The sequence below is a fragment of the Punica granatum genome, chromosome 8 (genome assembly GCF_007655135.1).
Source record: "Punica granatum isolate Tunisia-2019 chromosome 8, ASM765513v2, whole genome shotgun sequence".
Lineage (NCBI taxonomy): Eukaryota > Viridiplantae > Streptophyta > Magnoliopsida > Myrtales > Lythraceae > Punica > Punica granatum.
In genome coordinates this window covers 20,682,162-20,698,489 of record NC_045134.1, presented here as the reverse complement: position 1 = coordinate 20,698,489, position 16,328 = coordinate 20,682,162, and the positions used below count along the sequence as shown (strand labels likewise).

Sequence of the window (16,328 nt, the reverse complement as noted above, 5' to 3'; positions counted from 1 at the left end):
GGGAGTGGTCGTTGAATAATCTTCACGCACAACCATATAGGAGAAAGCAGCTAGCCTTGACTGTACGGAAGCAGCCAGCCTTGACTGTACGGAAGCTGCCAGCTTTGACAGTCTTAACTTCAGCCACTTGCAATGGCTCCTTCCCTCTCCCCAACTTGGCCATGAACATTTTATATAAATTAAACTTGTCCTTACACACTCTTCTGCAACTTAACTTCACCCACCGATCTGATCGAAAATGGCCATGGCCTCTCCTTCTGTTAACTCACATAATGTTCTCTTCATCTTTTCCCTTCTGTTCGTCTTCCTCTTGTCGTCTCTCGCCCAACAATCTTTCCGGCCCAAAGCCCTTGTCCTCCCTGTCGCAAAGGACGGTCGGACCTCCCAGTACCTTACCCGTATCCACCAGAGGACTCCACCAGTGCCGCTGAGCCTCGTGGTCGACCTCGGGGGCCGGCACTTTTGGGTCGCATGCGACAAACCAAAATACATCTCCTCAACCTTCCGCCCATCTCGGTGCGGATCCGCTCAATGTGCTCTCGGCACACATAGTTACTGCGGCGGGTGCAATGGATCTCCTGCACCAGGGTGCAATAACAACACCTGTGTCCTCAGCGGGGAAGAAACTGTCACCCGGGTTGACTTTAACGGTGACCTCGGCTCGGATGTTCTCTCGTTGCCCTCGACTGATGGTTCAAACCCGGGAAGGATGGTGAGCGTGCCTCAGTTCCTATTCGTTTGCGGCTATGATCTCCAACTGGAGCGGCTTGCCAGCGGAGTTACTGGCATGGTGCCACTTGGTAGCACCAATATCGCATTGCCGGCTCAGCTCTCATCTGCCTTTGGCTTCCCTAGGAAGTTCGCCATCTGCCTCCCGTCCTCGGCCACCTCAAGTGGGGTCATTTTCTTCGGGGATGGACCATACAATCTCCTCCCAAACATCGACGAGTCCCAATCATTGACTTACACGCCGCTCTTGAGCAACCCAATCAGTACATCCGCTGCCGCCTTCGTGGGTGAGCCATCCTACGAGTACTTCATCGGTGTCAAGTCCATCACTGTGGGAGACAAGCTCCTGTCGTTGAACTCAACCCTATTGACCATAAAAAGCAATGGTCTCGGGGGCACCAAGCTGAGCACAGTCAATCGGTACACGGTCCTCGAAACTTCCATCTTTGCAGCATTCACAAAGGCATTCATCTCCGAAGCGGCTGCAAGGAACATCACTAGGGTCGGAGCAGTCAGGCCCTTTGAGGTGTGCTTCAGCTCAAAGAACATCCCAGGCACGCGTGTTGGACCAGTGGTGCCGCACATCTACTTAACACTGCAAAACAAGGACACTATATGGACTATCACGGGCTCGAACTCGATGGTTCAGATCAATAATGACGTCCTTTGTCTCGGTGTTGTCGATGGAGGGCCTTACGTCCAAACCGCTATAGTGATTGGAGGGTACCAGTTGGAGAACAATCTAATACAGTTTGATCTGGCGAGGTCTAGGGTTGGGTTCAGTAACACTCTCTTGGGCAGACAAACTACTTGTGGTAACTTCAATTTCACTTCCACTGCTTGAGAGTATATGGCATTGCAATATTGACCTATATGTATACATATTCGTTTCATCATTTGGATGAATAAGTCTTTGACATGGAATTAAGTGAATGTTCTTTGAGAAAAAGGTTGTAAGTACGGATAATTTTATTGTCTATTCCTAAACTATAAAGGCTTGTTTGGTTTGATAGTTTGATTTTAGAATCATGATTTTGATTTTAACTCTATCCACTACACAACAAAAACACACGTTTTCCAAGTAAAATTTATAATATCATCACATTTGTCATTTTTCACAATCAAAATCAAAATCAAAGTCAAAGTTACTTTAACTCTGAAACCAAACGCAACATAAGGTTTTCCCTTGGCACGTGATGAACTTTGTCCAGAGGCACGGAATGGGTAAATATTCTAATTGTTAGAGAGAAATTTTATCACACGATGTCAATACATATGGTGCATCCGCAAAGGAATTGAGTGCCGAGATACTCGCATCCTCATTTTAAAATGAAGGGGTTTCGAATTCAATATGCACTTGTGGGATTTTCTTACCCCCTTCAGTTCCTTCTGTCTTCCATCCCCTACTAAATCACAGGATTTGATTTTTTTTTTTACACTTTGATATTCAAAAGTTTAATTGGTCTCAAACTAGTCCAATCGAACCAGGTTGGCCATTAAGGGATAAAATTCTCTCGACGTAAATTTTCTCCATTTATAAGACTTGAACCCGAAATCTTATTTAATGGAAACAAAAATTGAACCGCTTAAATTAATCCATATTAGTGCAAGATTTCATTTTATAATAACCTGTAAACATATATATAGGATGCAGCGAATCCCCAATACTTTTATGCTCCCTCAAATAAATTTGTAGGGACGATCAATTATTAAAAGACCAGACAATATATTGATAAAATAGATCGTTTTCCAAGCAATTAATTACCTTGGATGGTCCACAGGGACCAAATTGTGTCGTGGGCCTAGGATTATATTTTTCAATTGGTCCAATAGCAATAAACTTATCAAGTAACATATATAGATTCAGCATTTTTGTTTAGTTAAAGACATTACCAAGATAACTATATTTAAGCTGACTTTCTAGCAGTTCAATTTTTTGAGTGTATATTATGGAATTTGAGAGTCTAATGAGTTTAAACTAAATCAATTCGAACTAAATTCGACCTATAAAAAGATCAACTATTAAGAAGTACATTCAAAATTTATTTTTAAGGAGCGGAATAAATAGATAAAACAATCTCGCTGGTTTTTCTTTCTAGGATGCAAATCCTTTGCCCCATATTCTTGTCTCATTTCCTGCCCCATCAATCAGATCGTGTCACATGTCCAATCATGATGTCATAGAGAGAGGCATCTTCTGTCTACTGATTCAAGGGTCATTTTTTAACTGGGCATCGGAGCACTCGCCTTCAACGCATTGTAAATTTAACCTTTAAAAGTCAATTTATTGTTTTTTTCCCTCTTTTAACGCGACACTGTACGAAAATATAACGAAAAATCAAATGGGAAAACTTTTGTATAATAAAAAAATTAAAATCATATAACATCTAAGTATCAATGAAGGAACAAATCATATTTTATAAAAAGGTTAATTACGCAGAAAACACTATATTTGTATTTGTTTTCTAAATATAACACGATTTTTAAAAAATAATATATAAATGCACTATCTTTATATTTTTTTCTTAAATATAGCATGACTTTTTGATAGTAGCACAAAAACGAATGACCTATTCTTTTTTCCTAAATATATTACGATCTTTAAAAAATAACATAGAAAAGCACGATTTTCAAGTTAAGTTACGATTTTAGCACAACATTAATTATTCATCCAATGTAACAGTAACAACAAACGGCATCTTGTAACACAACATAAGGGGACGAGTGGGTCCCATATATTTTAATTTAATTAAAAACAATTCTAAAAATTAAAAAAATTAAAAAGAATATTTTTTCAAAAGAAAAGAAAGGAGGGGATTATGGATTTCGAGGGTGCAATTGGGCCCCACCACTGAAATGAAAAAGCCCTCAATTTCGATTCTGGTGATAGGTGCCCCGATTACAGCCACCACCCAAATAATTGGGATTCTCCTGTGCCGAGCGACCTCAATTAGGGGATGGCAGCTACCGGCGTAGCCACCACCGTCAGCCCATTCGCCCTTTCCTCTTATTAAGTTGAATCCCCTTTCTCTTCTTTTAATTTTTTAAATTTTTTTAAATAAATACAAATATGTGGAATCTACTCGTCCAATCATGTTATACCGCGTAGCATCATTAACTCTATATTAGCTGTTATCGTTATAATCTAACTAAATAATTAATGTCGTGCTACATGCGCAACTAAGGTTAAAGGTCGTGCTTTTTTGTTCTTTTTTTTAAATGTCGTGCTATATTTACAAAAAATGCGAAGATCATGCCTTTATATGTTTCTCTTAAAAAGTCGTATTATATTTACAACAAAATATTTAAGGGGGCATTTGGATTGTTGGAAAGTTCAAACTTTCGCGGGAAGATCCGGACTCTCCCACCTATTATCACATGTTTAGGCGGAAAGGTTTAACTCAGGGTGGTAAAAACTTTCCAGTCATAAGTGTGAAAAACTTTCCCTTCTTGGCACATCGTATTTTAACAATACCATGGTGGATCCCACAAGTTAACACTCTATATAAATTAATTTTGATTTTTATAAACTAATATTACATATTATTACTCAATTTCCCAATAATTTACTACACTTAATATAACAATCTCACAATCTTTCCTATGGTCCTAGGAAAATGATTCTAGAGTTAAAATTTTCCTTATAATCTTAAATTTCCAGTAATTGTCGAACCAAATGGCTCCTAAGTAATTCATCCAACTAATTTCTAAAAACACGTTCAAAACGTTGAGTTCAGTTAGTATATTGAGCAAATCAATTAGAGCTTGATAATTTACTTGCACTTTAGACCTTCCCGATATATATAATTTGACGCAGCGTCCATGCGAAGAACCTGTCACAGATCCGTTGATTCCGCAGAATACCGGAACTACGACCTTCAATTTTCTATTGATTCTTCGAATACCGAGAAAATCGGCATCCAACTCGAATTGAATTTGAGAATGGACGAAAGAGCACAGTAGCTCTAAATTTTATTAAAAACAACAACTATTTAGCTTTAGGGCTTACATCACTTAAATAGAATTAAAACGCTTAAATTTCACGAAAGAAATAAACATTTTTTAAAATTATAAAAACGTTCAAATAACATAAAAATGTCCATTTGGAGCTCCCTTCATCTCTTGCCTTTTGTTCGTCTTCCTCTTGTCGTCTCCCGCCCATCAATCTTTCTGGTCCAAAGCCCTTGCCCTCCCTGTCGCAAAGGACGGTTGGACCTCCCAGTACCTTACCTGTATCCACCAGAGGCCTCCACCAGTGCCGCTGAGCCTCGTGGTCGACCTCGGGGGCTGGCACTCGTGGGTCGCGTGCGACATACCAGAATACATCTCCTCAACCTTCCGCCCATCTCGGTGCGGATCAGCTCAGGGCGCGCGCGGAACACAAGGTTACTGCCGCCACAGTTGCCTAGGATCCCCTGCAGTACCAGGGTGCAACAACAACACCTGTATACTCATCGGGGAGAACACTGTGAGAAGGATCGACTTTCCTGGTGGACTTGGCTCGGATGGTCTGTCGTTGCCCTCGACCGATGGTTCAAACCCAGGAAATATAGTGCGTGTGCCCCAGTTCCTGTTTGTCTGTGGCTCTGATATCAGCCTCTTTAGGCTCGCTAGCGGGGCTACTGGCATGGCACCGCTCGGCAGGACGAAGATCGCATTGCCGTTGATGCTCTCCTCTGCCTTCAGCTTTTCTAGGAAGTTCGCTATCTGCCTCCCATCCTCAAACACCTCAACTGGGGTCATCTTCTTCGGGGATGGACCATACAATCTCCTCCCTAACGTCGATGCCTCCCAATCATTGACTTACACGCCGCTCTTGAGCAACCCAGTCCATACATATACTGCTGCCTTCGGGGGTGAGCCGTCCTACGAGTACTTCATCGGTGTCAAGTCCATCACTGTGGGAAACAAGCTCCTGTCGTTGAACTCAAACCTATTGACCATAAAAAGCAATGGTCACGGGGGCACCGAGCTGAGCACAGTCAATAGATACACAGTCCTCGAAACTTCCATCTTTGCAGCATTCACAAAGGCATTCATCTCCGAAGCGGCTGCAAGGAACATCACTAGGGTCGGAGCAGTCAGGCCCTTTGAGGTGTGCTTCAGCTCAAAGAACATCCCAGGCACGCGTGTTGGACCAGCGGTGCCGTACATCTACCTAACACTGCAAAACAAGGACACTATATGGACTATCACGGGCTCGAACTCGATGGTTCAGATCAATAATGACTTCCTTTGTCTCGGTGCTGTTGATGGAGGGTCTTACGTCCAAACCGCTGTACTGATCGAAGGGTACCAGTTGGAGAACAATCTAATACAGTTTGATCTGGCGAGGTCTAGGGTTGGGTTCAGTAACACTCTCTTGGGCAGACAAACTACTTGTGGTAACTTCAATTTCACTTCTACTGCCTGAGAGTATATGGCATTGCAATATTGCCCTATATATGCATAGATGTTCTTTTCATCATTTTGATGAATAAGTCTTTGACATGGAATTAAGTGAATTGTTCTCTTGGCACGTGATGGACTTTGTCTAGAGGAACGGACTGGGTAAATAATCTATTGTTAGAGAGAAATTTTATACCACGATGTCAATACATATGGTGCATCGACAAAGGGATTCATGACAGAGGTACTCGCATTCTCGTCCTAAAATGAAGAGGTTTCGGATTCAATATGCACTTGAGAGATTTTCTCACCCCCTTCATTTCCTTCATCTTCCACTACATAAGAGGATTTGATTTTTTTTTTGTGCAATCTGGTATCCAAAAGTCTAATTGGGTTTCGATTAATTTAGTCGAGCCAGGTCGGCCCACTAAGAGGTAAAACTCTCTCGACGTAAATTTTCTCCATTCATAAGACTCAAACCTGAGATTTTATTTAAAGAGAACAAGTACTGAACCACTTGAACCAATATATGTTGGTGCAGGATTTCATTTTATAATAATCGGGAAACATATAGGATGCAGCGAATCCCCGATACTTTTATGCTCCTGCAAATAAATTTGTAGGGACGATTTATTTTTTTAGAAATTGATTTTCTCGAAAAAATGCCACTGACAACCTAATTATTTTTTAAAACAACACCAAATATCTGAAATGCGTAAGGAGAAAACTCAAGGACTTATCAAATCTGTCTTGAAAGCCGTCCGCTGGGGTTATCCCTTAGCATCTTTTTCTTTTTAGTTACGTTCTTTGACTGATAATAGGTCTGGGGCTCCTTTTTCCGTCTGATCTTGGGCCTAGATCGAAATTAGGTGTCTACACAAGTAACATGGTAGGATATATGCTAAAATTGGACAATAAACATATTCACCCAAAAAAAAAAAAGAAAAACAAGAATTTTCCATTCGATGATAGCATCCAAAATACCTGATCTGGTCCTCCCTCTTCATCGGGAGGCAGTGTTGCAGCAACACTAGCAGGACTTGTGATGGCAGTAGCTTCGAATATACTCCCAGCTCCAGGCTTGATGACGAGCTGCAAATGCATTGACAGAAGCTTCTCTCCATTCCGAAGGAACAGGTCCACTAGCACCGTCGGTAAGTCCATTGTCGATGACCAAATTACCCAACGAGAACTTGGCAAGCTTCCCCGAGCCAACAGTCCAATGAATACCATGGGCCATCTTTGGCCATACGTCACGCAACGAATTCCACATCCAAAATGCTTTTTATTACCATGGAAACTCGGGATTACATATTCGGAATCTCTATGCCTTTTGTGAGGTACAAAACTGGCTTGGTTTTGAGCTACCCACTAAATTCGAAATTATTGTACTTTTACCCTTTAGTAGGCTGACTCAGCTCCACTGAATTAATCATGCCTCAATTGGACCTCCGAATACCAGTATCCACGTCGAAAAAAAAAACACTATATAAGTGAAAATATTTAGGTGGACTTTTAACAATTATAAAAATAAAATATTATGAAAGGCTAATTTCAAAGTTCCCCGGCGGCCTTCCCTTCTGCACAGGCAACCGGAGCTTGGAGTGCCGAAGACTGACGTCAACCCCCACATCAATTCCTGAAGAAGCATATGATCTATCATTTCAGTATTATATGTGTGCGCACCCGAATTTCGTCTCGTCGGGGCACGTATGCGCACGCCTATGCAACACGGCTTGGGAGTGTCCACCTTCTCGGGGACGCGCGATGGACGCACGTGAGAACGAGTTGCCACTTGCCATTTTACGACCCGAAGGTCGAGGGCCGGCAAGTTACCCGGGTCTAGGGGTACGGGGTACACCTAAAATGCTAAGGCAATGGTCTGTACGGAACCAAAAATTCCGAATTCGGGGGTTTTATTACGTGTGGGCCTATATCCCACACGCCCTTTCGGTACTCTAGCTTGTCTAGACTTGCCACTTTAATTTAATTACCTCTAATTAAGTTTCGCTGATCTTATGCATTTTGATACCGTAAATTTGAAGAAACACTCTGACCATCCACTCTCCGACCGGGATTTTTACATGAATATATGTATAATAATAAACCTTATCTCAAATAAAAGACAAATTACAATGACTGAATCTCGGTCGGTTCGCGTTCGGCCATTATTTCACTCATGCTCACCGTATAGTTTTGGAAAAGACCGAAAATTAAATTAAATGCGCACTCGGTGTATGGGGGCATTGGAACCCGTGATCGACAGTTATGGGCGCTAGACCTAGTGTGAACTGAGTCCTAAAGGATCGGGCTCGATCCGCATAACAAATAATTGTAAAAATGTAACAAGCAAGCTCAAATAAACAAATAACGGGGTTTTGTTATCGCCGAATTTACGTGACTTAACTGATTATTAATCGAGGTATCTTGGCATACAAATCCTACCTTAAAACAAACAAAAGGAGTGATAGATAGGGCATGTAACATCTGGCATTATTTTAACGGATCCGATAGACGTGATGTCCATAGTCAAGTCTCGAATGTGTGGGTTGTTTTTAGATTATTCTGTATCGTGACAATATGGCTTTTACAGATTAAGAGTATTTTCACCTAAAACCCAAAAACCTAACCCTCTATTTGACTATTGCCCATGTTTGATTTAGGCCGATTTTGAGATTAATCTGTTTTTACATATTTTAACCCGTTCTAAACACAAACCTATAGTAGAGTAATAGCAGGACAAGAACCGATAGTCATACCCCTTGAATCGAAAAATATGTGTGTGTATAAAAAATCAAGATTACGTAGCACGTATCTCAATACTTTTGAAATTGTGAATTTAAAAAGGGAGTGACTAACGGTTCTTGAACTGTCGACGCGATTACAGATTATTAATCGGTTCGTACAATTCATTTAAAAGAGTCAAGTGATTTAATTTAGCCAAATTTAACGTCCCGATTATCCCGTATGTAGAATTTCAGGTTAATTAGAAATTTGCCGAATGCTTTAGTTTACGGATTTCGAGTCGTCGAGATAGCCATTAATTGACCGCCTGATAAACTCTAATTTCTGATATTATCTCGTTGTATACATATAATTACAAAAAAAAAATATTTAAATGGGGGCACATACATTGTCGGTGGGTGATCCAAGTAGGAAAGGGTCGGATATTTTTAGAAAATGACCACGGGACTGAATTGACCGATTTTAAAAGAGCAGGGACTGATTTGAAAATTCGGATGAAGTTTCGGGCACCTATTTGAAAATTCTAAAAAAATTGGGGACTGATTTGAAAATTCTAAAAAAATTGGGGACTGATTTGAAAATTCTAAAAAAATTGGGGACTGTGTAAAAATTACTGAAAATGTCTTAGGACTTATTTGAAATGAATTTGAAAATGTGGAATGATCTGAAAACAAAAAAAAATGGTCCCAAGACTAAACTGAAACAACTTGGAAAGTTCCTTGGGATTCTTAAAAAATTATGGGAATTTCAGGACTGATTGGAAAATAGTAAAATGACTGGGACTTGATTGAAAAGAATTTTTGAAATTCGGGGCAGATCTGAAAAGGGTGAAAAATGGTCCCGGGACTAAACTGAAACAATTTGAAAAGTTAGTTGGTTTATTTAGAAAAATTCTGGAAAATCCAAGGACTGATTGGAAAATAGTAAAGTGACCGGGACTTGATTGAAAATAATTTTAGAGTTCAGGGTAGGTCTAAAATAAAAATAAAAAAATAAAATGCGTCCTCTGGACTAAAATGTAACAAAATAGAAAGTTCGTAAAATCGAGTTCGGGACAAATCCGATCACCCACACGACCCAAGAACACTCATTTCACATTATATCCATCAAGTAAGCATTAATATTCAGGAAAGGACCCTAATCATGCCACTAAGTCGAGAATTTACCTAGTTCGGAAAGTTGTGGGGTGATTCTGTAAATAAAAAAAATCGCCGGATGAATCGGGTCGGATTGGATTTCCCGCCCGAAGGAGGAATCTCCCGGAAGAGCGCTGGGCCGGACTGGGCGCATTGGGCCGAGGCCCGTTAGCCGACGGGCGGTCGGGATCGCCGAGAACAGCGGCGATGAGGTTGCGGGTGGCGGTTCTCACCCCTGGACGCCGCGACGACAGCACGAGAGGGCGCGGGAGATGGCTTTGGGCACCGCTTGGGCTGCGCGGTGTCCGATTTAGACTTCACCGGGGTTGAAACGGCCGAAATCGAGGGGAAAAGTCGCGTTTTCCGGCGAGGGTTTCCGAAATCAATCGATCCTGTAATCGGTCAAATCGAGGGCAAATTTCTCGTTTTCTCTTGCTGGGTTTTGTTCCTTCCCATCCGAATTGCTTTTCTATCCATTTAATTGCAATCTCTTTCCCCGTTTCCGTTAAGATTTCGGCCGATTTTGGAGAAAATCGTTGAAATCTGCGATTTGGGGTTCTGGGCCGGCGGGGATCGCGGGAAGCCGGCGAGCGCTGCCCGGCCTGCTCGAACACTTTTTTTTTTTTTTTTTTTTTTTTTTTCTGGGGCCGATTGGGATCACGGGCAGCCGGTGAGCACTGCCCAGCCCTGCCCGGCCTGCTCGAAAATTAATTAATTAATTTTTTTAAAAAATATATTTTATTTATTTATTTATTTATTATTATTATTATTTTAGAAAATGTAATAAATTGGAAAAATGACGATTTTGCCCTCTGGAGCCGATGGATCGAAATTTGGTGCTGACAATATGCATTCTAACTTAATTTAAGAATGTTTGACGTACAATGCCCGTATAACTTCATTGTGATTAGTAAAAACTAAGGATTGTAATCTTACTTTCTATTGGAAATGGTTCAATACACATTTTCGTATTAAAAGAAAAAAAGAGAAAAAGCGTATGCGACACAGAGAATACAAAAAACTATACTGCCGTATAATTTGCTAATCCATGCACTTAATTGTGACATTGCAAATCATAATTATTAGAGCCCCATTTTCCTACCATACATAATTTAGTAGGGTTGTCTGTGCATTGCACGGGAAAACTAATAAATAAAATCATGCACAATATATATATGATGGAAAACATATATTACTTGCTTCATAGTTAAATTCTACTTCAATTTAATACAATCATTATAAAATATATGAAAATATTAATAATTCAATATCCTTATTAAAATATATGATGTATTTTTCGACCGACCCTTATTATACTATTATATGGATGCATCTTATCCATAATATTGTTGGGTTATTCAAGTTCCACATGTAACAATTCCTATTTAAATACTTTATAAATCAACCTATAAGATTGAATTAAGAATAATTATATTATAAATATTATATTATATTATATTATTATGTTATATTATTATGATTATTATTACGTACTTATTTACTTACTTACTTCATGATTAAGTAATATCTATATTTACATTAATTTATTTGCATTTTTTTAAAATGTAAAAGAGAAATTCGAGAGCGTGAAAAACGAACTTACTTTCCGCGAGAACTTCCGAAATGCTTCCGGTCTATATATGTAGTACTTCAATTGCATTGTACTAAAAAATAGGTATATATATGTATAAATTGGTGACTCCGCTTCTCTTCCTTTACACCTTAGTTTTACTCTCCACTTCTTGTGCAGATTCAAACCTTTCTCATTAGAATGAGCTGGTTAAATTGATTGGAAGCATAAGCTCCATAAGCATCAACTCACCTTTTCATTTCAGTGACAAAAAATATACACCAATATCAACCAATATCTAATACTATTATATAAGCAACAAGTTGATGTCATAATGTTGCATAATTTTCCCTTGGCAGAAAGGTCTAGTTTCAATCACTTTAAAAGTGGTTGCATCATACATATAAGTAATTTACTTTAAATTAGAGTAAAGTAGATCAATTGTTGAGTAATTTACACGTTTTTCGAGTAAACTACATGTATTTTGAGAAATTAATTATGATAAAGTTACTTAAATTCTTAATAAATTACCTACTTCATTAGTAATTTACTTACAATAATAGTAAACCGTAAGCAACTTTTACTTAAAGTTTTAGTAAAACACTTGAATATGCTGTACTATTATTTTTTGTGATTGCACCATAGAATCTCCCTATCTGGGTTTCAATTTGTGCTCACCTTGTGGTACAACACAAACTCTTAATCTATGAGTAACTTTTCAACCCGCATGTTTCGAGTCGAAGTGATAGTGATTCACTAAAAAGTAAAACCCTCTCAATTGCGAATTTCATTTTCCAAGTCGAAATTTTCCTTTATAAAGGAACTTGCACTCCTTTCATAAGGATGGATGAGCCAGTACAAAGAAACTTGCACTCTCAAAAAATGAGATCGAGTGGGAGGTTGGTCTCGAGATTGGGTATTGATTCAACCTTCCACTCATGTGAGAGAGAGCGATCTGGGGGAATTAAAATAGAAGAATTTCATAAAGAGAAGAAATAACATGATCAATGAAAGTTAAACACATCGTTTTTATTGAGAAAGATATACCACACTTCCACCATAATACATAAACATACAAGAAATATTGAAGATTTCCACCTTACAAGAACATATATCGAATATATTTTAACGATACGGTTTTATTTGATGAATTATATAAACAATATACTCTTTCACTCTCTCATTTGGTTTTAATTGTGGTTGTTGTACCATAACTGGGATTGGAGATAATCTACAGTTTTCTTGTCCAACTGGAATGCCTTGATCAAGACCTCAGGGTCAATTGGTGGGTTGGCTCCAAACACCGCATTACCAACTGTTATAAAACCTGGATTTTGGCTGCCAAAGCTTGCGAATGCGACTGCCGGGGTCTTCCCTATGTTGAGCTGGAAGTGAATCATCCCTAATGGGAAGACAAACAAGTCCCCAGGCTTCAGAACTTTGGTGATGAACCTGTTTCCGAGCACGTTCGATAAGACGAACCCAACATAGAGCTCACCCTCCATGCACATGAGGATCTCAGAGGAATGAGGGTGGAGGTGGGGTGGGTTCACGCCATAAGGGGCAAAGTCGACGCGGGCCACAGAAACCCCTAAAGTGTTGAGACCCGAAATCAAGTTAACATCGACACCAGTGATAAAGGACCCGACCTTATTATCAGTATTTCGGGGAACGTTGAGCCCTTGGAAGAAGAAATCATCTGCGACTGTAAGATTCGGATTCTTGCAGAATTTTCCATTCACAAACACTGCATAAAGAGATTGAAAATTAGAACATAGGTAATGATTATATGTGCACAAAAAGGATGCATCATTCCCTCCAAGCAAGTTCGAATTAAATGGAAGCTTTGTTCTAGTATATACATGCATATTGTAGGATACTTTATACGTAAAAAAGATGGTCATATCCATAAAAATCTATCTATCTCTCTCTCTCTCTCTCTCTCTCTCTCTCTCTCTAACAACAAATCAGATTGTACATTTTTAAGATTACCAAAGAGAGTATGGCATTTTTTAAATCTCTTGCAACTATTTTTTCATTTTGCTTTATTTTAATAAATTAATTTATCACATTATATACTTTGTTCAATTTCCGCTGGTTAAAAAAAGACTGTTTGTTTCATTAGGCAATTTAAAATTAAAATTCCTTGCTTTTCTTTTACTTAAGATTTTAATCTATTATTTTATAATTTATTTTTAATGAATAATAAAAGAAAAAGAAAAAACTTCGTAATTTCCGTTTTATTATATTAGCTAGGCATTTTAATAATAAAATTGAACAATTCAAAAGTTGTATAATTGTAATATAAAAACTACAAATTTCTAAAATTTTGGGTATTATGAGAGATAATCAAATATTCTTTCTTGGGTGTTATCATTGTTACTATTTTTGTACTTTAATAGTTTAATATTTATTGTTAATTCAATTTTTATTGAATGATAAAAAGAAAATATAAAACCTCTGTAATCGAGTTTACATGATATTAGGCAATTTAAAAGTGAAAATAAAGGACGATGGATCATATAGTTGTAATATAAATATAAATACTATAACATTCTAAAGTTCTGAATATTATGAGAAACAAACAAATATTTTCTTTTTAGTGAGATATATATATATATATATATAAACATATAGATATTATCTTGTGGGTGATATACAAATAAATATTATTTTCTTATCAAAAAATGAATGATCTTCGTTTTGGGCGTGCATATTCTAGAAAATTCTAGAAAATTCTAGAAAAATTGGGGAAAGAAGATAGGTAAGAAGGAGAAAGTGTTGTATATAATGAATACATGTACCAAGTGGTATCATGAGCCAATAAGTATCACCAAATCCTTTTGGTTTTTAGAATTTTGTAAAAAAAATAAAAATATTTTTTGTGTCTTGTGACACTACTCCACGCGGTATATATGTTATACACAAGATCTTTTTCAAGTAAAAGGAAAGCGCATGAAAAAAATGGGTCATAAATGAATGCTAACAGTCACAGTATGAATTTGGAGCGCATATTGTTCTCATTGAGGCGAATTTATCAAGCGAAATTCATAGATACAACTTACAGAAAGCTTAAAAGTATCAATGCTTCTATCTAACCAAATGGTTATATATGTATCAACTCGCCCAAAAATAGTTATATTTATGTATCCATGTTGTATTCTGCATGGTAGTAACTTGACTCGAAAGACCCATGCATGTACGGGGAATCATGCCAGTTTACATATATAACACAGAAATGTAAAAATATAGATATAGATATGGAAATACCAGCATCTTTGGGCTCTTTTATAGCCACACAAATGTCCTGAAGTGGACTAGGATCAGATGCAAAGCTGCTAGAGATCGCGAAAGCACACACGAGAAGGACTACAAAGAGCTTCATTGGACCAAGTTATATAAATGTATTGGAGAGAACTAGGTATGCAATTATTGTTGGGTAGAGTAGCTTCGGCTGTGAGGGATTGAAGCACATATAGCAAGCCCTATTTATAGATAGCTGAGAGGCATTCACCAGATCAATACACACGTGACCAGTTGAACGAAAAAGAACATCCCGAATTATATATGTGACGTGTGGAATCAGATTTTGTTGATTCGCATACGTAATGGATGATTCCCTCCATGATCGCAACCCAAAAGAAAAACACTAATTTTGTTTGGCCAGTCAAAATAAGAAAGTCAAGTGTTATATAGAAGAATGCAAGGTATATGGAGTCTAGTCTGAATGAGAGGGAGAGAAAAGTGGGAGAAATGGGTGGTTATTGTGATGAAATCACAATAATATCCTCCATTAAATGATAGTTAAAAATTATAACCTAAATTTTATGGGCGAAAATGAAAATTGAAAGTTAGACAAATTATTCGTTCTCTTTTTGTAATATATAACTTTATATTCATCGGAAATAAGCTACATATCATTAATTCGACCAAGATTTATATAAAAATTTGAAATCACATCCAAAGCTTTTGAGGTCAAAACTCAACTCTTTCCATTCAACGAGAAAGAGATCATCTTGTATAACTAAAACTCTTGCACATATTGCCACATGTCAACTCTTTATTTTTTTCTAACTTCTTTTCATTTATTTTCTTTGTATTTTTTCTTTTACTTATCCATACTATCAGCACCCCGTTTTAGTCTATCAGTACTCGAGAATCATTAAGGTGTGCCCGATCACATTCTTCATTTATCGAGACTCACTACCTTTGAAATCGGGGCATTTCTTTAATTTAACTTTAATATTAAATTTTCAAAAAAAATATTCTAAGGGACGTTTTCGGGCTTTACATGCATTAAAGTTTGATTTTCTAAACACAACGGTATTCCTAGATCATTTTTTCGGATATCCGATTGAAAAGACGAGAATTTTAGACTTACGTCTTTAATTGCGATTTTCAAATTCCGGACGATACTTGGGAACAAAAAATATTTCTCTGCATAATATCGATCTTCGAATTTTCTTGAACATAATGGTGGTCATAGATTATTTTTCGGATATCCTATTCGAAAAATTGAATTTCAGAAATAATTAAGCAATTACAATCGATGTGTGTCAGAGATTCGATATCGATTTTCGTCGAGATTTGATCTCTGTCAATGCAAATTAGAATTCTCACGGGGCCAATTATTTTTGAATTTCCCAATTTCGAAGTTTTCTTTCCGAAACGTCAACAGATTTTGAGAAATCGAATTTTCCTGAACATGCGCATACGAGTAAATAAATAAATAAATAAATAAATATATATATATATATATA

General features: G+C 37.8%; 3 protein-coding genes across 3 annotated transcripts; 2 read left to right on the top strand and 1 right to left on the bottom strand.

Annotated features, from left to right (window-relative positions):
- Window positions 1–204: 204 nt before the first annotated feature.
- LOC116187130 (probable aspartic proteinase GIP2) lies at window positions 205–1,744 on the top strand. The gene has a single exon (XM_031515731.1). The coding sequence runs from the start codon at window positions 239–241 to the stop codon at window positions 1,571–1,573; it is 1,335 nt and encodes a 444-aa protein (XP_031371591.1). The 5' UTR covers window positions 205–238; the 3' UTR covers window positions 1,574–1,744.
- A 2,807-nt stretch (window positions 1,745–4,551) lies between these two features.
- Window positions 4,552–6,142, top strand: LOC116188828 (probable aspartic proteinase GIP2). Its single transcript, XM_031518295.1, has 2 exons — window positions 4,552–4,645; window positions 4,839–6,142. The coding sequence occupies exons 1-2, from the start codon at window positions 4,552–4,554 to the stop codon at window positions 6,140–6,142; spliced, it is 1,398 nt and encodes a 465-aa protein (XP_031374155.1).
- A 6,427-nt stretch (window positions 6,143–12,569) lies between these two features.
- Window positions 12,570–15,039, bottom strand: LOC116187191 (germin-like protein subfamily 1 member 13). The gene is made up of 2 exons (XM_031515821.1): window positions 14,839–15,039; window positions 12,570–13,315 (listed from the first exon to the last, which is right to left on the bottom strand). The coding sequence occupies exons 1-2, from the start codon at window positions 14,951–14,953 to the stop codon at window positions 12,759–12,761; spliced, it is 672 nt and encodes a 223-aa protein (XP_031371681.1). The 5' UTR covers window positions 14,954–15,039; the 3' UTR covers window positions 12,570–12,758.
- Window positions 15,040–16,328: the final 1,289 nt, after the last annotated feature.

Bases quoted from the DNA above. Each gene is read 5' to 3' on its own strand.
- LOC116187130 (XM_031515731.1), top strand. From the start codon at position 239: ATGGCCATGGCCTCTCCTTCTGTTAACTCACATAATGTTCTCTTCATC.
- LOC116188828 (XM_031518295.1), top strand. From the start codon at position 4,552: ATGCGAAGAACCTGTCACAGATCCGTTGATTCCGCAGAATACCGGAAC. The intron at 4,646-4,838 runs GCATCCAACTCG...GTCCATTTGGAG, and splicing joins TTCGAATACCGAGAAAATCG to CTCCCTTCATCTCTTGCCTT.
- LOC116187191 (XM_031515821.1), bottom strand. From the start codon at position 14,953: ATGAAGCTCTTTGTAGTCCTTCTCGTGTGTGCTTTCGCGATCTCTAGC. The intron at 13,316-14,838 runs GTATTTCCATAT...CTCTTTATGCAG, and splicing joins AAAAGAGCCCAAAGATGCTG to TGTTTGTGAATGGAAAATTC.